The sequence below is a fragment of the Pezoporus occidentalis genome, unplaced genomic scaffold (genome assembly GCF_034315485.1).
Source record: "Pezoporus occidentalis ecotype Australia unplaced genomic scaffold, CSIRO_AGI_Poc_V1 ctg28, whole genome shotgun sequence".
NCBI lineage: Eukaryota > Metazoa > Chordata > Aves > Psittaciformes > Psittacidae > Pezoporus > Pezoporus occidentalis.
This window is the reverse complement of record NW_026914718.1, coordinates 4,274,772-4,298,676: the sequence shown is the minus strand read 5'-3', so window position 1 is coordinate 4,298,676 and position 23,905 is coordinate 4,274,772. Positions and strand designations below refer to the sequence as shown.

Sequence of the window (23,905 nt, the reverse complement as noted above, 5' to 3'; positions counted from 1 at the left end):
GCTGGCAGCACAAAGGCACACACAAGCCGAGGTTAACAATTCTTCTAGTGAAAAAGATGCAGCCCTTGGAAATCATTGCAATCACTGCATCATTTTCCTCCCAGGTCTGCAGCGTGCAAGTGCAAGAGCACCTTCTCCATATAGGAGGGACTTTGAAGCCAAGCTGCGCAATTTCTATCGAAAACTTGAAGCCAAAGGGTATGGGCAAGGTCCAGGTAAAATTAAGTGAGTATTATGGCAAGTCACTCAAATAGTCTGACATAGTGTAGCTTTTATCATTATCCATGAATGAAGACACTGATAGGAAGTGGGAAACACACCAGAGAATGAGTTTTGTACATGAACCATCATCAGGGCAAGGTAAAATCTTAGTATATCCTGCAAAAGAGTGACCTTCAAGTGGCTGTTGAGTCAAAGTTTTATTTCTTACAGATTCATATTCTTTTAGACTCCCATTACCTACCTGTTTAACAGGGATGTTGGTATTCCTACCTGTTACTTGCTAGTAGGAAAATCATCCGTTCAGGCAAACACCCACCAGGGATTAACAGCTGTGTCATTTGTAATGATGAAGTGACTCCAAATCCTTTGGATCTACGTATCAGCATAACTCAGAGACAGAGTATGGCCCTGCAGAAGTTAGCCTGTACATGCAGGTTTAACTGTCAGCAGTTCTTCGTGCTGGTAGCCCTCCTGGGTTTGAGCTAGAGAGATTTTCACCTCTCGTCATGCATTTTGGGATCTTTGTCACTTGGTTGTGGAGTTTGCTTTCCAGACATCTTGTTATTTGACTTTTGAGTCTGTACCTACTTGTGCTCAATCTAGTTACCCAACTTGGCCAAAGGACTGTACGTTTCAAAGGTATTTCCTTGGCATCTGGTGAATTTATGCATCAGGTTGGCTCCCTACCAAATCACATCTGTTGTAGGGAAAAAAAAACGTATGAAGCCAGGCAACTTGTTCCAGGCAAACGTCATCATCAGAATACTGTTACAGAGCTGGGGAGTCCAAGCCATTGCTTATCCCTTTTAGTGTCCTGCTGAGTGGGTCTGAGGCAGACATAAAATACATTTTGGAAGGTCTGTCTTAAAGTGTCCATGGACATATGAACAAGAAGGATTTCTTGCACAGATGTTTAAATGTACTATTCATGAAGTTGCTTTAGAGGTTGTCAGGGGAGTGAGAGGTGTGTTGTAAACAGAGGCTGATACTCCCTTTGCTTACCCTGATACAGAAGCAGTGCTTCCATGGATCTTCACTGGATTAAATCCAGAAAGAGTTTGGATCCAATGCCAAGAAGCCTCATATACACAGAAAACTCACATCTCCTCTACCATACATAGAGAGTGTTACAGAGAGCTTTAGCAGTAGAGCAACTCTTGGAAACTAATCACAGCATTGTGAAGAAACTCACCTTTGAGGCACATAGAAAAGCCTAAAGAAACAACTCACTGAAAACCCGTAATGGCCAAGTAACGTGTGCAACTTTATTAAGTTCTCTGACAATGAATGTCTGTCTTTACCAGCTCTTGCTTACCTTCAGCCTCACAGGCTCACACAAGACTCAGTCATTAGATCTCCATTTCTGCCTCCCTTTGCAGGTTAATTATACGGCGTGACCACTTGCTGGAGGGCACCTTCAACCAGGTAATGGCATATTCCCGCAAGGAGCTCCAGCGGAACAAACTCTACGTCACGTTTGTCGGCGAGGAAGGGTAGGGAACTACAAAACGCTATCAGTTTTGAACTAGCTGTTAATGTTGCAAAACATACAGTTGACTAATGCTGAGCCTCTCTTGTTATGTAATGTTTCTTTGGTTTTGTTTTACCTCCAAGTGATTCATCTTAAGCTCAAGCATTTGTTAACAATAACAATAGCAATAATGCTTCATTTTCTTATAGCACCTTCCATCTAGATGTCTCAAAGTGACAATTAAGTGGTTAAATCAACTGTCATCTTGTTGGCATCGGTATTTTGACTGCCTGGAAGGTAAAACTGAACTACTGAGAGCAGACCTTTATCCCCTTTGTTACTCTAACTCTTCCAAATGGATCTGGTTTTCCTTCAAAACCTTTTGCTTTGCATGCCATCTAATAATCATTTGTTATCCATATGTGGACTTCTTGTTTCTGGCTGAAGCAAGAGATGTGAATGCTGTTTAGTTCTTACAGTTGAATTCACCCATTTTGGAAGCCGAAAGTAACAGAAGCCTCTTGAGAAGGCCTTCTCTCAGGAAACTTTCTACCAACCTAACAAATCCATGAGCCACTCCTGGATGATTAAAGCCAGCCCCTGAACTTTTGTTTCCAGTCTAAACAGAACCTTTCAAAGCCACCCTGGCTCATCTCAAGAGCTACATTGCAATTGAGGCTTAATCCACATGCTTTTAAAATGGAAAGATCATTGAGCATATTTCCAGTGTTCCATATAACAAAGGCATGAAATCATAATTCAGTAGCTTTGCATATAAAGTTTCTTTTTTTAAACAACCCCATGGGTAGGATTTTGTTTTTCTCGAAGAGAAAAGTACTGAACCTCCAGAGGTGTAACAGGAGGATGGGCCAGCCTGCCCTTTATCATCTCTGTAGTTTCACGAGTCATTCATTCAACCCCTTGTGCTTATGCTTCCATAACTTCAAATGTAATACAGAACATCTGATACAGCTGCAGAGTTTTCCACTTCCTTTACATTTGTTGAGTAGAAGGAATAGTGTCCACCTCAGAAAATCTTTTGGCACATGTGACATATGGCTACAGATCATTTGTTCATATTGCTACATGTATGTTAATTTTGGAATGAAAGTCCTACCTACCATTATTAGAGGATGATCTGTTTTTAATTAATCCATCACAGTTGGGTTTAATGTATTCATGAAGCTGTTTTGGTGTTGGGTTTTCTGGGGTTCTTTTTCAAGTTGAGATAATTTGAAACAGCTTGATTTTAAAAAAGCAAGGAGAAAAGGTGACCCTACAGAACAAAGTCATGCAACAGCAACGCAGAGCTTAAGGTGTACCACGTGTATTTGAAAGTGACAGAAAAGTAGAAGAGTTTGGATAGAACAACTGAGGAATCACCACTTTCTCTTGAGAGAGTTCTGTTGGGATTTGGTCTTGTGCAGCACTGACCTTTATGTTGTACCTGTAGCTAAGAAAGCATTCTTGGGGCTAGATTTTATCTGTGGTTACATCTCAGTGTAGGAGAGTAAGAGCAATTTCTGCTTCAGTCTGGGCTGTGGTCTGTGAACCCAGGTGTTCATAGGCAGGTCAGACCCACTCACTGCAAAAGCAAGCCTTCTGCTAGCCAGCCAGCCAAGAGAAGGCTGAGCTTTGTACCTCAATTTACCAAGCCTTTGGAGCAAAGGAAAAGATGCTACTTGTGGGATGTGCCTGTGTTATGATTCCTCCCACATCAATCTAGATGCTGGTTAAGTTTCAGTATCGTGACCTGTTCAGGGCTCAGAATCAAGTTTTGGAAAGAGAGATACACCATGTTAGAAATGCAGTGACTGTGCAGGGGTAGGCGTTAGACAGCAGTCAGTGTTGGCAAAACCCAGGGAATTCACTCGAATGGGAATGAGCCTCATTTTAGCTTTTTTACCTTTTCCTTTCCAGGTTGGACTACAGCGGCCCCTCCCGAGAATTCTTCTTCCTTCTGTCTCAGGAGCTCTTCAATCCCTATTATGGGCTGTTTGAGTATTCCGCCAACGACACTTACACTGTACAGATCAGCCCCATGTCTGCCTTTGTTGAAAATCACCTGGAATGGTAAGAGCATTTTATGCAGAATTGAACAATTTATTTAGAGCAGCAGAAAAATGGAAATGGAAAAACTGCCAATTTAGACTATATAAATATCATTGCTTCTGCTAGGAAGAAGTGGGAAGTAGCTTGGGAGGCAGAAGAGAGGGAGTAAGTGTAAATACAACAGCAGGCTCTGCAAAAAGAGTTATGATGAGGTGCTACTATTAGAATGTCCTGCTTGCATTACCTGTGACTTGATGTTTGTCAAGTCACTTCTGTGTGAATATGAAAAGGACAGGGAGACGTGCTCTGCTTTATGCAGGCCTCCTCTCCTTGGTTCCCTTTTAAGAATGGAAATTGTGGTCTTTCTGTACGTCAAGCTGCATTGTGCTTGGAAGGTATACGCTACGAGACCTGTTGCTGCTCTGTACCTACTACAAGCCTTAAAGAAGGGGTCAATGAAAGAGGTTTCCCTTTTCTGCTCTGACAGAGTGTCCCTGCTTGTCTGTGGCAAGGCTAGCAGTGCGATCAGGTACTTCACCTTACCAAGTATATGTACAGACAAATTGCTGATCCTGTTTCTTTATCGAAAGTCCTGAATGCATTATGCTATCTCCTCATTTTTCTATCTGCCTCCAGATCTGTCTGTCTTTGGGAGTTGTTTTCACTTTGGTAGTTTCAGATGTGGTTCAGTGAAGCATGGGCTGCAAGCCCTGGGCAGTATTTGATCCCTTGTAGGATTTCATTGTGTCAAAAGAAGTACTGCCACATGGGTTTGGTCCTGTGATGTTTTCCTTTGTCTAATCAATCTCACCGGCTCCTCTGAGAGATCCTTGTCTGAAATGGAAATAGTACATGCCTATCTATTGTTGTAAACAGATCCTCCTTCTCTTTGGCTTAGGGTGGGCAGGAGATCAAGAACAGCTAAATGGTTGTACCATCACCTCTATTATAGTTGCAGTGGGAGAAAAGGGATGTTGCTGGGACTAGGATGGTCTCTGAATGTTTTTTTTTGTATTATCACTTCCAGGAGCAGAGCATTATGCTAACAATGATCCTTGCATTGTCTTAGAATCATAGAATGGTTAGCATTGGAAGGGACCTTAAAGATCATCTAGTGTTCCTCTATTGGCGTTAGGAAGAGAACAGCTTAATTCCTATGACTTGATCCATCTCCCTAGGCAATTCTGTTCATTATGCAGTGGCTTCCCAGTTTTCCAGAAGAAATGCAGTCTGTCCTTTGTTCAGCTTAACAGACAGCATGCATAAACTTTTGATTTAGAAGGCTGTGTTTGTGAAGATGCATTTTGATTTCAGGGCACAGGACCACTTAGGCAGCTGCAAGCCCATGATCATTCTGCCCACACTGTGAGCAAACTGGACAGAGGTTTCTGACAACAGAAATGGCATTGCCATGTTATCTCAGAAATGTTTGCAATAGGCTCTGATACTTATCTGTTATAAATACTGTTGGTGCAAAGAGTTCAGCTGCAGTTTTCTTAAGTGATAAGTAGAGCTGCAAAAAGTATATGCTCTATTTGATCCCCTCATTGAGAGATTTCAGCATGGAAGAGGTAGGGTTTTAAAGGTATCTTCAGCATATAGAACAGCAGAAAGGCACCTAATATGATTTTCTATAGCAGTTAGTATTTAACTCAGAAATAACTAGCAGTTAGACACTTAGCACAATATTTCTCCAACTACATGTATCTATACAGGCTACTTGTATACAGAATGTTATTTGGCCTTTGGGCATTTTTGGTTTTCTTCTTTCAGGGAAGAGAAATTAAGTCCCTTGGCCTGCAGACGGAAATAAATGCTAAGAAGGAAGAGGTTTGTACATAAGGTAAATAGGGCAAGATTGCAGAGCCCAAGGGAAAGATAAGCAATCCAGTAAGTGCTTTGAAATACTTCTTGAACCTGTTATGGAAATAACTGGCTGAGACCAGGAGTTTATAATTAGCCCGATAGGTTTCATGATTGGCTTGTAGATACCTAGACATTATAATGGTTTTATGCTGTCTACATTGACTGATCTCAGCTATTCATGTGTAACCCTAGAGTACTGCACTCAAAAGTCTGTGCAGCCAGCTAAGACAGGATTTGGACCAAGCTTTTTAAAACTCATGGTGTGATCTTCCCAGAAAGGCTTTATAGGCCAACTGCTCTAAGGACACTGTACTAACTTGTTTGTCATCATTTGGTCATGAGGGAGGGGGCTTTCTGAAGTTCTGTCTTTTCTCCAACTTTGTTCTCATCAAAGTCAGTGCTAAAACTTCTGTTTCTCAGATTTGCTTGATGATATGATTCCAAAAGAGCGTCCTCCCTCTAACATGCAAGAAATAAAGATAATTTTCCTGTTCACAAATGTGTTATGAGGCATCGGTTAACACAGATGGATGAATCAGTTTTGAGAGTCCTAGGGTCACAGATAATTAATTCATAGCCTTTTCAAAGCTTGAAGTTTAATGTCAGTCATGAAAACCACACACGCACAATTGGTTTAGATTTGCAGATTTCTTGAGCTGAATGCCTTTTGGTGCTGTGGGGCTTATCACTTATGTGGAATCTACCCTCGACATGTTCTTCTGTATAGTAATTCTGCCAGACCTATCCAGACATGGCTATATTAAGAAACAAGGACAGCAAAAAAAATCCCTCAAATTTCTTTTACATTTTCTCTTCCTTAAGCGAGTGGCGAGTTTGAGATACTTGTAACAAAATGCAAAGATGAGATGTTTTGCTTGTATTGGCACAATTGAGAAATACACTGCTCTTCCCCCCCCCCCCCCCCCCCCCCCCAAAGTTACAGTTCTGCCCTTTTTAATGGCTTATTTCATTTATTTCATGCCTTCCTCTTTGTACAAACAGCCTTCTGAGTCCAAAATGAGCACATCAAAGCACGGAGTAGTTGTATGTATGCCAAGTTAAGAAAGAGACATAATGACTGGAAAATATTTCTCATTTATGAAGAAACTGAGATTTAACACCTTTCTTGCAAGCTTCCATTGAATACGGCTTTTTCCTTCAGTTAACATATGTGCTTGCTGAATACACAAAATAGAAGATACCACACATTTTCAAAGCTTGAAAATGATTTTAAATCCCCCTATATCTGGAAGGATACAGTTATGCCTCTCTAGTCCTAGGAAGTTTGATGGTACACATTTTTATGTGCACGCTGCAGGATATACCTGAAGCTCATAGCCATAAGAGCTGCTTTTAATCCATGCCAGTAATGAGACGTTCTATCTGATCTAGGGTAACTCTTTACCTGGGTGTTTGGAAACACCTTCTAAAATACTGCTTACCTCCCACTTCCGGTGGTTTGCCTGTCTCCAAATAAGTGGGCAAAATATGGTGGCAGCTGCTTTGTATTATTTCAGAGAAACAAATACGGTTTAGCCTAGAAATAATTTGCTCTTGGACAGATCCTGGGTCTTGGTGAGGTGCTTTGGGCAACTGAAATAGGGTGACTGACTGAAGAATCCTCCTCAAGTTTTGCTCAATGTGCTGGGAGAATTGGGGAATAGTAAATGTTCCTATCACAACCTCATGTGAAGTTAGAGGTGTAATATTCAGTACAGCTCCATAATTTACATACTCACAGATGGCTCCCAATAGCTTACCACAGGAGCTTCTCACTTTTCTCCCTGCTAACAGTCCTTTGACAGATTTTAGACTGCCTTTCAGTTCCCTGCAGCACTGACGCCCAGAGATACCTTTTCACTGGGGTTAAAAAGGTTTCCATCTATGATTTGCATGACTAAAATTTCATTGAATATTGTAATTCTCCTTTTCACCAAAACTAAGTAAATAATAAAGGGCTGCATGGGTAAATTAACCCTGAAAGGAAAAAAGTCCTGACACATAATAGATGGAGGAAATGTATTTCTAAATTCTGGGAACAAAATATCTAGTTCCAGGGTTTGCATCATCTCAAATCTTTGTCTCTGTCCCTGGTCCCTCTCCCTGTATTCTTCATGGTAGATTTTCAAGAGGTCTAGAAAGTTGCTGGTGTCTTTTTAATGCATCTCATTCATTCTCTATTCTAACAAAATGATTTGCCTAATCATGCTGTGACACACTGTGGTTTCCCCCAGGTGTTCATTTTGTCTTACTATTTCCCATAGTGTTCCCCTGCTCACTCTAGCTAAGCAAAATACTAACCTGAATGTTTGTTTCTATGATGATTCCTGTATTATTTTCACCAAACCTGAAGAGTGTTATCTCTGTGCTATTTCACTGTTCACATGGCTACCAATTTCAGATGATACAATTTGACTGTCATCATTATATCACATAAGAAATTTAATTTCTTAGAATAAGGCAATTCTCAGTGTTTTCTCGTGAACTTTCCTTCCCTATTGCTTTATCTGACACTGACAACAAAAGCTCCGTTGTTCACAAAACACAGTGTTCACAATCTGCTGTCAGGTGGAAATCCAGTCTCTCTCTTTCATGTCTTCTGGGTGGGCTAGAAGTCCTGCCCCCAGGAGTAATCCAGTGAGATAATGTACTGCACCCTTCTTCAGGAGACAGCATGGTACTCATGGTGTGGTCATCTGCACCAGACATTTTGTCCCCAGATCACTTGCCTGGTCTTTTATCTGACTCACCCCAGCAATGCATTTCACATCATCTACATTTGGGTTTTTAGTTCATTGCATGTTTGTAAATGTGGAACCACAGCCAGAAATCTGAAGAGAGGCCCAGGCTCTGCATAGAAGACCAGATGGTCTAGATAGATAAAATTGTTCACAGACATTCATTTGGAGATCTGAGGGATGCTAACTTGAAACATCTTATTCTGTGTTTTCATAGGGGATTAATGACAGCATGTTTTTTTTTTAACAATTAGGCATTTGTGGACCTCACTGTGACATTTATGCAGTACCCCAGTGTCACAGTTATCTTGGAGGTATTTACAGCTTGCTACTCATACTTAACATTCTGTATCCATCTCAGAAAAGCCCTGTTGTGTTTTGTTTGAATAAAATTTAATACATTTATTTAACAGAACCTCATTAGAAAGCTGAAGACTTGTGAGTAAGATGTTTTTGTGCAGAATCCTAGAAGACCACAAAGATGCTGGTGTAGTCAGACCCAGTGGCCCAGGTCCCTAGAAGCTGTAGATTCATTCCTGACTGCAATGTCCTAATGAACTCCATTACCCTAATGCTCATTTAGGACTGGTTTCTTCATTCAGTTCCAGCCTTTCTTTCTGCTCTCCAGATCCCCTCATATTCTAGCCCATGCTGCTGAAACAGAAACCCTGCATGTATTTCTACATCGGGTTCTGCAGGCAGATGCAAGCCTGTTGCACCCACTCTCCACAAAGACACGGATTTGCTTTCCCTGTGCTCCAAGCCAACTGACATGGTTACTGCAACATTGAGCTGGGAAAAAATATGCTGTCTCCCATCAGGGTGGGTTACTTCAGGCTTGGCACTGCCTCGGTTGCCTTTACGTGCTCTGGCAAGCTTGGCACATGAGTAGAGCGAGCTCCCTTGGCCTGTACAGTGCTGTGTGGCTCTACCCCCAGCCAAACTCTGACCCTCTCTTTTATTGATTTTGTGCAAGCAAGAAACCACATAGCCATCACTGTCCATCTCAAGCGTGCCAAAGAATGCAGGGTGTTGTTTTCCCCTTTTTTTGTTTGAATAAACCCAAGAAGAACCAAGAATGTTGCAGCCGCAGCTGTCCTCTCTCCTTAGAGAGCTTGGCTGGTTTTCTTCACCCAGTTTCCTTAGGAGCTGAGCCTTGTGCAATTGCCCTGCCCAGCCATCAGACAGTTTCCTAATCAGTCTGTGACCTGTTTGACAGGAAGGTAAACATCTCAAAGGTACTTATTTCCTAAAAGCAAAACTGGTGGCTGGGTAAAGATAGAAACGCAGAAGAGTGCCTCAGTGAAGGCAGGCTGGTGAGCTCAGCAGTTATCCATTCTGCTTGGCCTCCAAATTGGCCATGTAGCATGGGCAAGCTGACAGGTCTACCACAGGCACAGGCTGTGAACCAGCTATACCATCATGTCAGTAGCTTGAGGATGTCAGGAGCACTGTGAAAGCTCAGAGGAGGCAAAAGCTGGAGATGCTCCAAAGTGTGGGAAGTGCTAGCAGAGGTGTGTAGGAGGAACTGGAACTACTGCAGCATGGCAATGTAGAACCATCAGAGACAGATCTATAGGAAACAAAGCTCCATTAATGCTGCTACACAGAGAATGACTTATTTCATTTAGTTTTTAAAGAAAGTGACAAATTGCCTCATGACCTAATGGGTTGTATTCATATGCTGACCAGCTCATAGGATAGATTCAGGCACACTCTTTGGCTCTTTATAGAAACAGGCTTTTTATAGAACATCTTTGTAGTCACAGCATCTAAGCAGGAGGTCTGCAAACAGCCATCACTCCTCTCCACTGACTGAAAGTAGCTCTGCATAATATGTGGCCAGAATTACTCAGTTATCTCTCTAATTTTGTAACTGTTATGGCAGGCAACCTACATATGGCCCAATACCTGTTTATTAAGGGAGTCAGTAACCCAGAGTTTGGTTTGGGGATCAAATATGCCGGTTGTGTGGGTCTGCATTCAGGGGGAAGTATGAATTTGGAAGACCAATTTTGCAGTCATCTTGAAGGGACTTCTTTATGCTACACTCCAAAAAATCATCCTCTTAAAAATCAGATCAGATATAGCACCCCAGAGTGGGGCATGCAGCAACAGCCAGTTGTTTTTACAATTAGGTGGTTACCTCTTTGCCTCAGTTTCCATATGAAGAGGTCTCCTCCTATGTCATCAACTTGAAATCCATTTGATGTACGCTGGTGCTGTGAACTGCTTTGAAATTCTCAGATGAAAGGCACCATAGAAAACCAAAGCATTCAATGTTACGTTATACTATAAATTTTAATTACTACCAATACCTGATTTTAAATAAATTATGTTTGCATGAGAAATTTTCAAGCACTATTGTAAATCTTCTGGACAAGAATGATATTTAAATAAATATGCAGCTGAAATAATTTTGTAAGACCTTTTCATGATGTGAAACGCTTATGTTACTGAAAGGCCTCGCTGCTGCACTGTGATCTCTCTCAATGCCTTCTGTACTTACGCAAACTTTGATTTTCCTATTAAGTTTGATGTATGACTATAAGCACATAAAGCCTGCCTCAACAGCTGGTTAATTATTTATTAAGGGTCAGGAGGAATTGGAAGATGAAAGGCAAACCAAACTGAGGGAGAAAAAAAATATTCTCCCTAACTGAGCTTCTACAGAAACTGTTTTTTTTTTATAAAAAGGCTCTGCTTTATATTTACCTTAATTTTGGCTTTGATTTTTTCAAGTTCTTTTGAGGATCTGAATGATGGTGTCACTTGGGTTGAAAGAAGAGATGTCTCTTGCAGTCTCTCCTCCTTTTCCCCTCTCTGAACCTCATAGTGTCTAGCACTGCTTCCATAATTAGAGTTTGGTTTGAGGGAAAGGCGGCTGTTGTGTTTTGTTGTGTTTTTACAAAAGTCATCTTTATGGGTTTTTCCCTTGCTTAAGGCCATGGAGTCTTTTGCAGCATTGTGGATTAAACTTGCTCGGAGATGGGAGGCTCCACATGAAAATCTCTAGAGCGTCTCCACCTTGCATGTGGTAGAGGAGAGAAGGGTAAAATCCACATTGTCTCTGAGAATGTGAGCCTGCAGGGAAGCATCAGGGTGGGCACTGGTTGTGTGTTTATTTGTAGTGGCGAAAAGCTCCCAGGGAGTGATGAATGTCCTCGTATCTCTTGTTCCAGCCACACTGGAATGGCAAGGCTGGACTGTCACTGTGAAGTATTGCTCAGTCATCTTTGCCCCTCCTTGTTTCTCACTACATTTTATTCACACTTGGGTAAGGTAAAGCAAAGTCAATTAGAGCAGGTGCAGAAATTCCCAAGCTGACTTTTTTATTAGTAAATACAATTCATACATCAAAAGAAAGACTTCACAGAGCAGAATTGCTTTCAGTAAATCACCCAAATCCATTTGGGGTATTTTTGAGTAGAAAAGGCATTTCTCTTTGCATAGGTCTCTCCCTGGGATATTTTGAAAGTTACAAGCTTCATTTGTCCATTGAAAATTCTTATTTTCAGTATATTACCTTGGTTTTACTAAATGGGAAGATTAAAGATTTGAATTGATCTGATCCAGATGCATTTAAAGGGAGAAGGGCAGTGTCAAGTTTGTCAGTTTGCCCAGCTTGGAATAGGAATGTTTGTCAAAATCTAACTAAAATTATGGAGGATGAGGAAAATCCTGACCTGCCCACCTTCTGTGTTTAATAACAAGAACAGAAAATTCAGTGTCTTGTGTCTGCCCAAAGGAGCTTTCTGTGTTGTGACTTACGACTCGCATTTTGGAAGAAACAGACTAGAAACTGGAATTCTTTAATTGTATTGGAAAGATTCATAAAGGAGAAGTAAAAAAATTCTTGCACTTGAGGACAGCAACTTACAGGTCCAGGTCTGCATTCTGCATGCTCGCAGAAGACAATCAGAGCTGTAGGTTTGCGGTGGTATTGGTGAAAGTTGGAGGTGTTCAGTGATTTGCAAAACAAGACCTAAAACAGACTGTCAAGCAATTAATAGCATGTCTGAATCTGAATTTAGCACACAGATTCCTGAGCTTACTCAATGGAGGAACCACATCTGAGAGTCAGGGATCATTAGCTGAGTTGCAGAACAGTGCAAACCCAAGTGTATGGCTTCTGGACCAGGGCTGATAAGTGCATGTGGCTCTGCACTGCAGATGACCTGTCCGCAGTTAGCTCAAGGATATCTGCATCATGCTTCAGCACATGGTGTGGACATTCCTGGGTGCTTACCAGTGAGGTTTTATGATGAGCAGTCTCTCTCGTGCTTAAATACCCCAGACAGTGCCTCCTTTGACTGAGCAGTTGGTTATTGTGGCTTCAGCAGTCATAGTTAGCCATTGAAGGAAATGGTGTGGTCATTTGGCTTGCGCTTTTCTGTCCCTCCTGTCTGGCAGATGACTAAATCTATGGGTTTTCCCCTGTAGCTTGACCAATTTGTTACAACACATGGCAAAGCAAACGTGAATCATGCAGCGTATGAAACTTTACCAACTCGCAGGTTTACAAAGTGCCCCTGCCACAACCAGTAGCTTTTCCAAAAGGTTTGACTGAGAATTCAAAATCTCTTGATAAAAATGCCTTCTTGCTGGCTTAAAAAAAAACCCAACCCATATGCATCAGACTGAGTTGGTCCATAAGGAGCTGTCATAAACTAGAGCTGAGTCACAAAATTTCCTGTCATTCATATATCATTTTATAGAAGGTAAGAAAGTAAAAGCTGTCAAATAGACTAAACAACTAAAATGGAGCTGGGACTCAAGAGGACTGTGATTGTATTCCCGTCTCTACCACTTGTTTTCTGGATAACATTAGATAAATCATTTTACTTTTGTAGTTATGTTTTCTCATTTGTCAAATGAAATTCTTTCCTGTTAGGGTGAGGCACTAGAATGGCTTGCCCAGGGAGGTTGTGAATGCTCCATCCCTGGTGGTGTTCAAGGCCAGGCTGGACAAAGCCTTGGGTGGCATGGTTTAGTGGGGCGTTGGAACTAGATGATCTTAAGGTCCTTTCCAACCCTAACTATTCTATGATTCTGTATTGCTGCTGATCTCCTTTGTAAGCTGCTTTGAGATCTGCCTGTCAAAAATACAGTCTAGGATCTGGGAATCACAAAATGTAGAGGTTTGTAGTCTTCTAGCCAGTAGTTCATACTTCAGTCTGCATCTCTTCTGTAGTTACTGGGAAGAATTGGAGAAGAGTTTGCCATTGTACCAGCAAGAGAAGCTAAATCTAAATCCCACAAGCAGCCCAGTTTCTGATGACGATCATGTTTGTGATGCCATGTTTTGTCATGGTTCTCTCAAAGGAGAGATTCTACGTTTTTATTCATGCGATCGATAGCTCTGCAAGCAGAAATGGCAAACCCAGCACTTGGCCACAGTCCCCCTCTCCTCCAAACAGTACGTTCATGGAACTTTGTTATTGGTAAAGTGACACATAGCATGATTTCATGTTATAGAGAGACCATCTACTTTATTAGTTTAAAGACATAAGTGGAAATCAATTCTCTGTTTCCTGTGACTGGAGTCTGTGGTGCACAGACAACCCGTGACACTGAGGCTGGACTGCCTGCGATAACTGCACACGGTGGAAGTCCCAGAGCCAGATTTGCTCAGTTCTGTATCTGCAGTAGTGACTTTTGACACAGTTCAGCTGATGTGCAGGGAGCCAAGGCAGCTACCTTGAAGGGAAACAGGAGGGGATACTGTGAGTTTCCTTTATCTACATTATCTTTGTCCCTCCTTTACTGAATAAAGCAGAACAGCCTTCAGCTTCTCTAATAAAATCATGTTTTTTTCTGTTTTACACAATTAGCTTTTTAACCTTTCCTAAGGGTTCTTTTGTGGTGGCTATAGCGAGGATGTAAGGAAGATGGAAAGACATTTTAGAATCATAGAATCATAGAATAATTAGGGTTGGAAAGGACCTTAAGATCATCCAGTTCCAACCCCCCTGCCATGGGCAGGGACACCTCACACTAAACCATCTCACCCAAGGCCTCGTCCAACCTGGTCTTGAACACTGCCAGGGATGGAGCATTCACAACCTCCCTGGGCAACCCATTCCAGTGCCTCACCACCCTAACAGGAAAGAATTTCCTCCTTATATCCAATCTAAACTTCCCCTGTTTAAGTTTTAACCTGTTACCCCTTGTCCTATCCCTACAGTCTCATTTTGAGTGAACATGCAGTATAGTTAGGTTAGAGACAAAGAAAAGACTTGAAGGATTTGATTAGCTTAAATAAAGAAGCAGTAAGGTTCACATTATCTCATTGTTTTTCAGTTACTGGTAAATTAAGCTTCAGGAATGGCTTGAGGCTTAGTTGCTAATTCAGGATACATGAGCTCCAGAGATTTAGAAGAACATGGATAGTTCACATTTCCATCATGTGTAAGCAATAGCTCTTTTTCATGTGGTTACTCTTTTGTACTGAGAAACAGAAACGTTGTGTTCCATTTGCAGATAAATCCAGAAAATAAAAGTAGGGAAGCACTTGTTGGAGTGCCAGTATTACACTGGCCTTTTGCAGCAGGAAATTCATGCAATAAACTTGAGGGCTTGACTCGGATAAACACAGGTTCATCATACAAAACTCAGGTGCCCACCAAAACTGAAAGTACTTGAAGCAAGGCAGGAAGGAGAGGACTCACCCCTGCAGATCTTCACCTGAAGAGAATTACCCATTCAGGATTTGAAGCCTGATGGAAGTTTGTTTGTACCAGGTTGTTCTTCTCTCTAAAAATCAGTTTTAAACCTTTTTGTCTTGCTTAATTTCCATTCTTGGGTGATGCCTGTACATTTCACCCATCTCTGAACACCCACTTTGTATTTTATGACCATCTGCAAGCAGGCCTGCTGGACTGTCCGCTTTCCATACACTTTACAACTGGGGCTACTTAGAAAAGGCTAGTGCTTTCTTAAATGAGTGTTACAAATTTCCTTTAAAATATAATTAAATCTCATTAGTTTTATAGGAATAGGAAGCAGACAGAATATTATCAAAGAGGGACTCATGGAATATGCTCCTTCATCTTTTGATGCCTGAACAAAAAACCTTGGCTCTGAGGTGAATGTATCCTCTATTAAACCCCAATAATGTTTGCAGGAGCTGCAGGGATAAATCCCTGTAGGCTCTAACTGTTTAACATCCATCAGTTTCCAAGCTGGAAATCTGCACAAACAGTTGTTCCATGTCAGCAATCCTCAATGTTTCCTCTCAGTTTTAATTTGGAAAATAGACTGAAATTTCAGCTTTCCTGGCAGAATTTTCTCTAGTTTCATAGCAAGGAAGTATGGAGATTAGCCTTGAAAAAAATCAGTAACTGTCGAAAACCTGGAATGTGTTTTGACCATATATGGGTTACGATGCCTTTCAGTATTTAGAACATAACCCAAAGGAGGTTAAAAAGAAAACAGCAGAACTTGGTCAGGTGGGTTATTACCATTCCTTCACAAGAAGTGTGTGTGGATCCAGGTTAAGTTCTCAGGTAGGATGCTACTGTGGTTAGATACCAGAAGAGGTGGGACAAGTCCTTAATGTGATGTTGAAAGATGCCACATGCAGGTGTCTCAGTGTTGTAGTTTTGTCTCTCTGAGAATTCTCCATATTAGAGGTGCATGTAAGAAAAGAAAACAAGCCAACTTTAATCTTATTACTCCTCGTGCTGGAATTCTCCTCCAGGACTAACAAAGGAATTATTTTACCTTTTCTCTTTAATGTGTTAAGACTTAGTGGAGTTTTGTCTATTGGCCTTTCCAAGAGCCATTCCTTTCCTATTAATGACACATGAGCTCATCAGATTCCTGAGCTGGAGAGGCTTCCGGCATCCTGCTGGAATGCCACAGCGTCAGCCTCTGAGCCTCCAGGTATGCAGAGCAAATATGCCTCGCCACCAAATGACATGGTGGCAAAGAGGCGGTCTGCAAAGTTTGCAAGATGCAAGTCAGATAACCAAAATGGTGTTAGCTTCCTCAGCCTGCCTGGCTAACCTTCCTGACAATAGATCCCTCTCATCATCACATTAGTCTGCTCAAATGTTCTGTCATTTGTGGGAGTAGGGGTTAAATATGCACACCAAATTAAAGAAAGGCATTTGTTAATGGAGGCTGATAGAGGTGTGAAGTTGATCCACTGCCAAGGGTTTGTAAAGATTATCTGATGTAGCTCAGTACAGGACATGTTGGTCAAGTCCTGCATTGAGCCAACGCTGGGATAGGTGCTGCTAGCACATAGACACACTCTGGTGCATGTATCTGACACACTGCCAGTTTGCTTAAAGTTCATAGTGTATGAGGCCAGGCAGAGATGCTGTAACCACCTGGTGAGCTTCTTTGCAAAATACACATCTTTAGAGCTTTCTTGCATTAAAAAATAGAATAAAACTGCTCTTTGTTTAGAAAATGCCAGTTCTGGTGATTCCACCACAATCCAAGAGTCATGGATCAGTACATACTCCTCTGTATGCCATGCCCTCTCGTCCAAGTGGCAAGATTACAAATCACAGTATTTTAGGCTATAAGAATGGATTTTTATTTCCTTTCATTAGTAGTTTCTGGCCTTCATGATGTCTCCTTCACAACAAGGATGCTCACAAGTGTCTTCATCACCATGAAGGTTTTAACTGTCCTGTAAAACAAGCTGCCCCACAGACTGGATCCTGTGGTGCCTGGTTTCCTACAAATCTGGGTTTCATGACTGAATTCTCTGTTGTCTAATAAGATGCATGTTCAGAGTGAAGCCATTCACATAACTTGAGTCCTTCCAAATACTTTCCCCTTTTTAGGTTCTCTGCTGTCTAATAATGGTTGAGATTAGGTCCAGTCTCTTCCACTGTGGAAGGACTAATGGGCTGTCCAGCTGCATCCATCTCCCAAATATCATTATTTTCCCTTAAAAGAGGTGCCAAGGGCAGAAATCCTGTACCGCAGTGCCGCCTCATTTTTTCAGCTTGTCTTTCAGGTGGCCAAAAGTTTATCTGCATGATTAAACAGTGTGAAACTTTAAAACTGGTGCAATTTGTCTTACAGATGAAAGCAAAGCGTTCAGTACTGTTGTGAAAGGAAAACGACATCTTCAAATTGGATGTGAACCATATTATAGTCACCTCTCTTGAGCCCTTCTTTGAATATTTTCTCACAAGCTACTGCACCAAGAAGGGCACCCTTAAACACCGCTGATGTGTTTGAGATAAGGTTTGCAAGATTTTCAATTCCATCAGGTGCTTCCTCTATTTAGGACTTCAAGTTTCTCATACTGTAGCCAATTTAGCTGGCAAGGCACGGCTACCAAAGCATCCCTTACAGAACGATAAGAACCATTCTTCCCCTGTACACATAGATGGCAGTTTTGTCGAGGTGCATCATTCTCCATCTGAATCCAAGGAAGGACTGTCATATCAAGAAGACCTGCGTTCATTCAACCAGTTGAGAGGGAGCCCTGTAACAAAAGGTCATTATGGGTCCTGCCTTATTCTGCTGCTATATGATAAAGACCAGAGTAAATTAAATTTCCTGTGACTCACCTGCAATTGGAGGAAAATGTATTGCTTAGTCGCTGCTACAGCATATGGGTTTGTCTGTCCCTGTGTACCCAGACATGCAGTAAGTATGCAGAGGAGAACGAGCCTGTTATTTTGCAACAGGCTGTTGTGAAAACAGGCTGTTTCAGGGGCACCTGCAGCCTCCAGAAGGAAAAGGAGTTAGCTGCTGGGTAGTGTGGAAACTCCTGCAAATAGGTCAGAGAGCTGTGTTGTTAAAAGCCGGGAGGCAGGTGTGCACAATGTCCTTTTTGAGCAGATGAAGGGTGTCAGTAGGAGTCAGAGCAGAGCAGGTCTCCTGCTCGTTAATTCTGTCTCTCCTTCCACCATTTCCTGTTCATTAACTCCCTCCACATCTCCCCTCTCTGCCAGAGCACGGTACTCAGACTCAATCATTGTCTCTGAAAGGGAAGGGTGTTGAAAGAAAGGGCCAGAGCTAGACCTCACATTCCCCACCTCTTCCAAGCTATCTTTTCTGCTAGAAACCAATCAAACAAGCATTTTACACTTCCTTGGAAAGATAAATGTAAGTCAGGTTTAAAGAAGGTATGTGCCCTCCAGCCCAGATTTACCTTTGTGCTGCTTACTCTGTCAAGAAAACTTGTTTTTTCTGAGGCAGCTGTCTCACCCATCTCTGGATCTCACCCGTGTTCTAAATCCTTCAGGAAGAAATAAACACAAAGGTCTGGTTTTGTTTTAACTGGCTTTTGTAAGGAGATCGATTTGTTTCTTGTTGCTTCTTTGTAGGTTTTGATATATTTTAAGTGGTAGTGTTATGCTTGGCTGAGCACGGTGGCAGCTCGATGCTCTGTATGGACACACACACAGATAGACTGTTCCGTTGTCCTCTGAGGACAGTAGCAAACACCTCCCTTTTGATAGGTATCTGTTGGCTTACCATGATCCACTGTTCTCAGTGCACTGCTAGACCATAGAAATGCCGTTTGTCATCCCAGACACTGTCCAGAATGGACAAGGGGCCAGAGGTCCTTCAGCCTTCAGATCAGAGTCAGGTATAGAAGGCTCTGCAGAGATACCAAAGCTTTGTGCAGGGGAAGAAGGGTTTGTGGGCTGCAGAGCTCACATGATGTGGCCACAAAGCACTGTGTCTGCTGGGATGATATGGAGCAGCTAAGAAATACAATCTGCAGCATAGCTTTTTTATCCATTGTATTGGCAGACACCAGGAGTAGCAATGTCTTTTTAATTATCTCCTTTATCCAGACCAGTTAGTGCTGGACTTGTTTTCCTACACAGTGCCATTGCAAAGGCTGGGGCTGTGGAACCACAGTCAGACCCCAGGTTGAGCAAGCCTTGGTGTGCCCAGGGCTGCCGGTGCAAGGTCAGACTGACGGACCACACAACCTAAGAGTTGCTCTGCCCACATTTGCTTAGTCTGACCCACCAGCCTTAGTCCTTTCATGAAGAAACACTACCCATAGCTTTTGAATGGTTTGATACACATCTGCCATAAGGCACTGATTCAAATGAAACTTGCCATTAACAGCCACCATAACATATGCTGAACACCTTGATCTAGGTGCAGTACCCTTTCATGACAGCTTTGCATGAATGCCCTCAAAGCCACATGCAGGTACAGAAGCGATACAAGCAGCAAGAAGAAAACTGATGCTGTTCATACTTTCAAGGAGTTTCTTTGCAGAACCAACATTCCCAAATCTTTCTTGGCAATTTACTTTCTGCTTTGCTCTGTTCCAAAAGGCTCCTGCCTGCCCTGCCCTGCACAGTTGAATAGCCATGGGGTGGGTGTTGTGGTGAGGAACACCCAGTGCTTATAGTATTTTCATTCAAAATGTGCAGGGATGGATAGATGGAGATGGTGAAGAACGAAACCAAAAAAGCCGACATGCATTATTTAGGACAAATGGACTCGATTATAGATCCTGAAGGTACTATAAAACTGATGGATTACAGCCTCAGCATTTCTGGGATTTGAGCTGTCTGGCTTCCACTGTGCTTTCATTGTGTCAGCTCCCCCTCTTTTCATTGCTTCTTGCTGGAAACATTGCACTGGAGCACAAGTGAAGTGAAGCAGGTCCTAACTAGACCCAACAGCTGTCTTTTGTTGCTTCTGTGGAAACAGCTGTAAGGGGGTAATATAATCACCCTTCTGTTACCAGTCAGCTGCATATCGTAAGCACCTTTCCTGGATGCAGGAGACCCAGCGGCAGCTCTTGTGGTGGTGTAAATGCTAACTGGGCCCACAACATGCTATTTTGTGCCCCATTTGACATACTAAGCACTTGTTCTGTCCCATGAGCATAAAGTTGACTGAGCGAATGGATACTCTGCACTGCTTTCATAACAGTGAGACTCACGTTTCCTTCATGTACAGGAGAGGTCTTCACACTCATTCCTGTAGTGGAAAAAATGGTTTCTTGGCTTTTTGATCTCTTTCTCATCTTTTGAGCAATGAAACTTCACCATGATGTCAGTCAGCTCAGGCTTGGTGTGCTCACATTTGGGGTGTTGTTTCTTTTCCTTTTTTTGACAAATAAGTTTTGGATGGGTAATGGGATTGTTTTTACAAAGAAACCCACCAGTTCTGAATTTTTCTGTCTGAGATGACTGATTTAAAACCAGATTTGATGGAATAATATCTAGTAAGTCATTGAAGAAATCATAGACAAATGGAAGAGCTTATCATCACAAGTCAGACTGTAATGGGGAGGGCACTCTCTGGATGTACTTGGAGCAGGACTAGGGGTTGTTGTTCTTTGAAAGCAGAAACAGACACAAGAGTATGTAAACACTGAAGACAGCAGAACATCACCATTAAGAAAGTGGTCAGGGAACAGCTAGCCTGACCTTTAGATAATGATTTTAATTCATATTCTTGGTCACAACAGGTAACTTAATTAAACATCAGTTTTCCCCTGTAAAGGCAACTCACTACGCATTTAGAATACTTAAGAGCCCCACCCTGAAAAGGGTTGTAACCAGTCAGAAATTGGATATACTGATTCACCAAATACCCTTTGCAGCTGTTTTGATAGTATGTTTTCTGCTGAGGGTGGAGTATTACAGTATTTAATAGCTAAAAACTGAGTTTGATGGAGTCAGTCTGTATCAGAACATTCCACTAAAGATCATAGATGGTGAATCTTCAGAGTGTTTACTGGTTTGGCACAGGAGAGCATATAACATGCCAGGTGCATGTATGGGTAGAGTGGGAGCTAGATCAAAAAGAGATCCATTACTGATCAGAGGTGGGAAGGGTGGTGTTAGGTATCTGCTTGGAGAAAAAGAAATAATTAATGTAAGAAACTAAGGAACAAAACCCGTTGCTACCTCTGTAAGTTTCTGTGCTGAGTATCTTGAGTTACACTTCATTTACTCTGTATGTTTATATCCCAGGTTCAGGTTCAGTGGTCGTATTCTTGGCCTTGCTCTCATTCACCAGTACCTTCTCGATGCTTTCTTCACAAGGCCGTTCTACAAAGCCCTACTAAGGCTGTAAGTATAAGTATGCAGAAACTGTGCAGAAACAGTGATCCCATAGTGAGTCCTGCAGAGACAGACCCTTGTGGAGTTGCTTCAAGCACTCTGACCTTCAAGTTCTTTCCATGTTTGGTTGGTCTGTGATAGAAAACAAACATGTTTTAATTTTCCTTTACTTTGTCCAAGACCCTGCCTTCCATAAATACTGTGTTGATAAAAATGCATAGTAAGTATAACATTTACAAACAGACATTTGAAAGTACCGACCCGTAATCCCCCAGTTTACTACTTAAAGTAGTAACTTACTGATGAAAACTTATCAGACTTTAACTATGTGGAAGACTGAAAAGTATCTTTGATGTGAAAAAACAAAATAACAACAAAAAAGGGAGGGAGGTCATATTAAGAAAAATATGTAATTTCTCATGCCTCACTGGTGGAACTGGGTTTAATTCTAAAACACAACTTGGGTTCATTAGGTGTGCTAATGTAGATATCAACAGTGGATGTTTGTTCTTGGCCTTGTACTGTCTTTTATACTAGTAAGCAGAAGCTACCAGTAATATATTGCTTCCAATGCCAAGTTTATAAGGTTAGCTTTATCTGACAATCTGTCCCTCTTTATAGACTGCAGTAAGTTAAGGTACGTAAAATTTGCAGCAATGAGAAAAGCCAGAAGTAGTAAGTTCAGACTGCAATTAAATGACAAAGAGCAGAATAAAACTTGGCTGAAATAGTTCATCAAGTTAGATGATGCCAGGTCAGCGAAGATACTTAACATCCTTTGAGTTCTTTAACATGCATTTAATTTATTACTGTTTTTTTTAACAATGATAGTTGCTGAGGTCCAAACAGTTTCCTCTCTGTTGTATCTGAGCTAGTCTGGAAATAGCCTGAAACCTAGAGTTCTCCCTGCGTCATTATTGCCCCTTTAGGAGGTTTGAAACCACCTGCCCTTTCAGCAAACAAAGCAGGCACCTTACTAGCAGAAGTTTAGGCTGCTTGGTCTGCCTTATGTCAGTCTTGTGTGCTCACCTCGAGGATGATAGATATGTGGAAGCAGCCAGGCACAGCATGGTGGGGCCCGTCCATCCTGAAGGTAAGCATGTGCTCTGAAACAGGGCATCCTGAAGATTCACATTAAATCAAGCCCCAGGGGTGCCCTCTGACAGCAAATAGTGCAGGCAGCCAACAGATTTGGCCTTGAGCCCAGCCATGCAAAGCAGTTGCAGAGCTGCTTTGAGAGGGTCTTTGATGTTCACAAAACCAAATGAACACCAGCTTTATGCTGGCTCTTCAGCACATACCTGTTCACATTGTTAGTAGTAAGTCATCCTGCCAATAGTCATGGAGTCCTGCATACACCTGCATCTTTTTTTTCTTGCCTTGCAATCAGGCCATGTGATTTAAGTGACTTAGAGTACCTGGATGAAGAGTTCCATCAGAGTTTGCAGTGGATGAAGGATAACAACATCACAGATATCCTGGATCTCACCTTCACAGTGAACGAGGAGGTGTTTGGACAGGTGAGCACAGCTATGTAAAACATCTGAAAAGCCAGTCTGAAGCTGACAGAGTTGCACATGATGAACATCTTTCTGTCAGAACAGATCCTTTAGCCTTTCAATAACATTTCCTACCTTTTGATTCTTTCAAGCCACTTGTTTCAATGCAGATGTTTATTCCTAGGGTTTATCATGTAAAATACCATCCCCCCTACAGGCCTATTGAGCCACACACTGATGAGCATGAGGAATTCTCTGGAGTGCAGCTCTTCTCGCCAGGGTCTGGTTCACACAGATGTGGCATTCAGTGAATGCAAGCAATGTAGCTTAAAGCTGATGTGACTGAAGGGGTGGGGGATTAGGAGGGAAGCAAAACATTTGGCAGGTGGTGTAAGACCTGGCAACTCTCACCATTATTTTGTCTAAAAGCACCTTGGTAGATTCTGTGTCTCTTACCTTCCACCTACTTAATAACTTGGTATGTACATCCATTTATTATGCTTTCTACCATTCATCTCTGCCTTAGTCAGATAAATCTCTTTATCCTGGCTGATCTGGATAACTGTAACTTTAAATGGGGTGCAGCCCTGGCTTAAGTCCAGACTGGCCACGAGAACAAGTGTCCCCTGCGGGATTCTTTGGCTTGCACTGAAGCCCTGGTGCTCTTTGGTGTTGTAACCCATGCTAGATTACAACTGTCTCTGCAAAGCCTTGAAGAGACCCAAAGCAATATCCAGACCAAGATTAATGACCTCCAAGGAGATATGGAAAACCAGAGAGGCTGAAGAACCAAGCTCACCAAGTACTGCAAGTTAACTGGAAGTTAACTTGTATAAGGTGCAGACACATGGTGTCAAAGGGAGCAGAGATCAGGTGGAACATACAGAGAGTGGCTCTTAGCCCTTGAAAATGAAGTTGACAGTAGGAGTTTGCACAGAGCTAGGGTAGCTCTGTGAGTCAGAGGAGAGGTGACTGATTTCTGAAGGGAGGAATTCTGGCCCTGGGAGTTAAAGGGCTGCTCAGCTATAAGCT

The 23,905-nt window shown here is 42.0% G+C and overlaps 1 protein-coding gene and 1 long non-coding RNA gene across 10 annotated transcripts in view; one reads left to right on the top strand and one right to left on the bottom strand.

Annotated features, from left to right (window-relative positions):
• Positions 1–23,905, top strand: part of HECW1 (HECT, C2 and WW domain containing E3 ubiquitin protein ligase 1) — a 253,865-nt gene that overhangs the window by 211,953 nt on the left and 18,007 nt on the right. For 8 of the 9 annotated variants that reach the window (XM_062625356.1, XM_062625357.1, XM_062625353.1 and 5 more), the window contains 5 exons: positions 105–225; positions 1,602–1,715; positions 3,614–3,766; positions 21,285–21,383; positions 22,765–22,894. In XM_062625356.1, coding sequence (XP_062481340.1) covers positions 105–225; positions 1,602–1,715; positions 3,614–3,766; positions 21,285–21,383; positions 22,765–22,894 — 617 coding nt within the window. Of the gene's footprint in view, positions 1–104; positions 226–1,601; positions 1,716–3,613; positions 3,767–21,284; positions 21,384–22,764; positions 22,895–23,905 lie in introns of those variants that run through there. The other variant, XR_009966068.1, reaches the window with a different exon arrangement.
• Positions 13,928–23,905, bottom strand: part of LOC134167121 (uncharacterized) — a 34,006-nt gene continuing 24,028 nt past the window's right edge. The window contains exons 2-3 of the long non-coding RNA XR_009966089.1: positions 21,219–21,506; positions 13,928–14,049 (exon numbers count right to left, since the gene is read on the bottom strand). This is a non-coding gene — a long non-coding RNA (uncharacterized LOC134167121). The remainder of the gene's footprint in view (positions 14,050–21,218; positions 21,507–23,905) is intronic.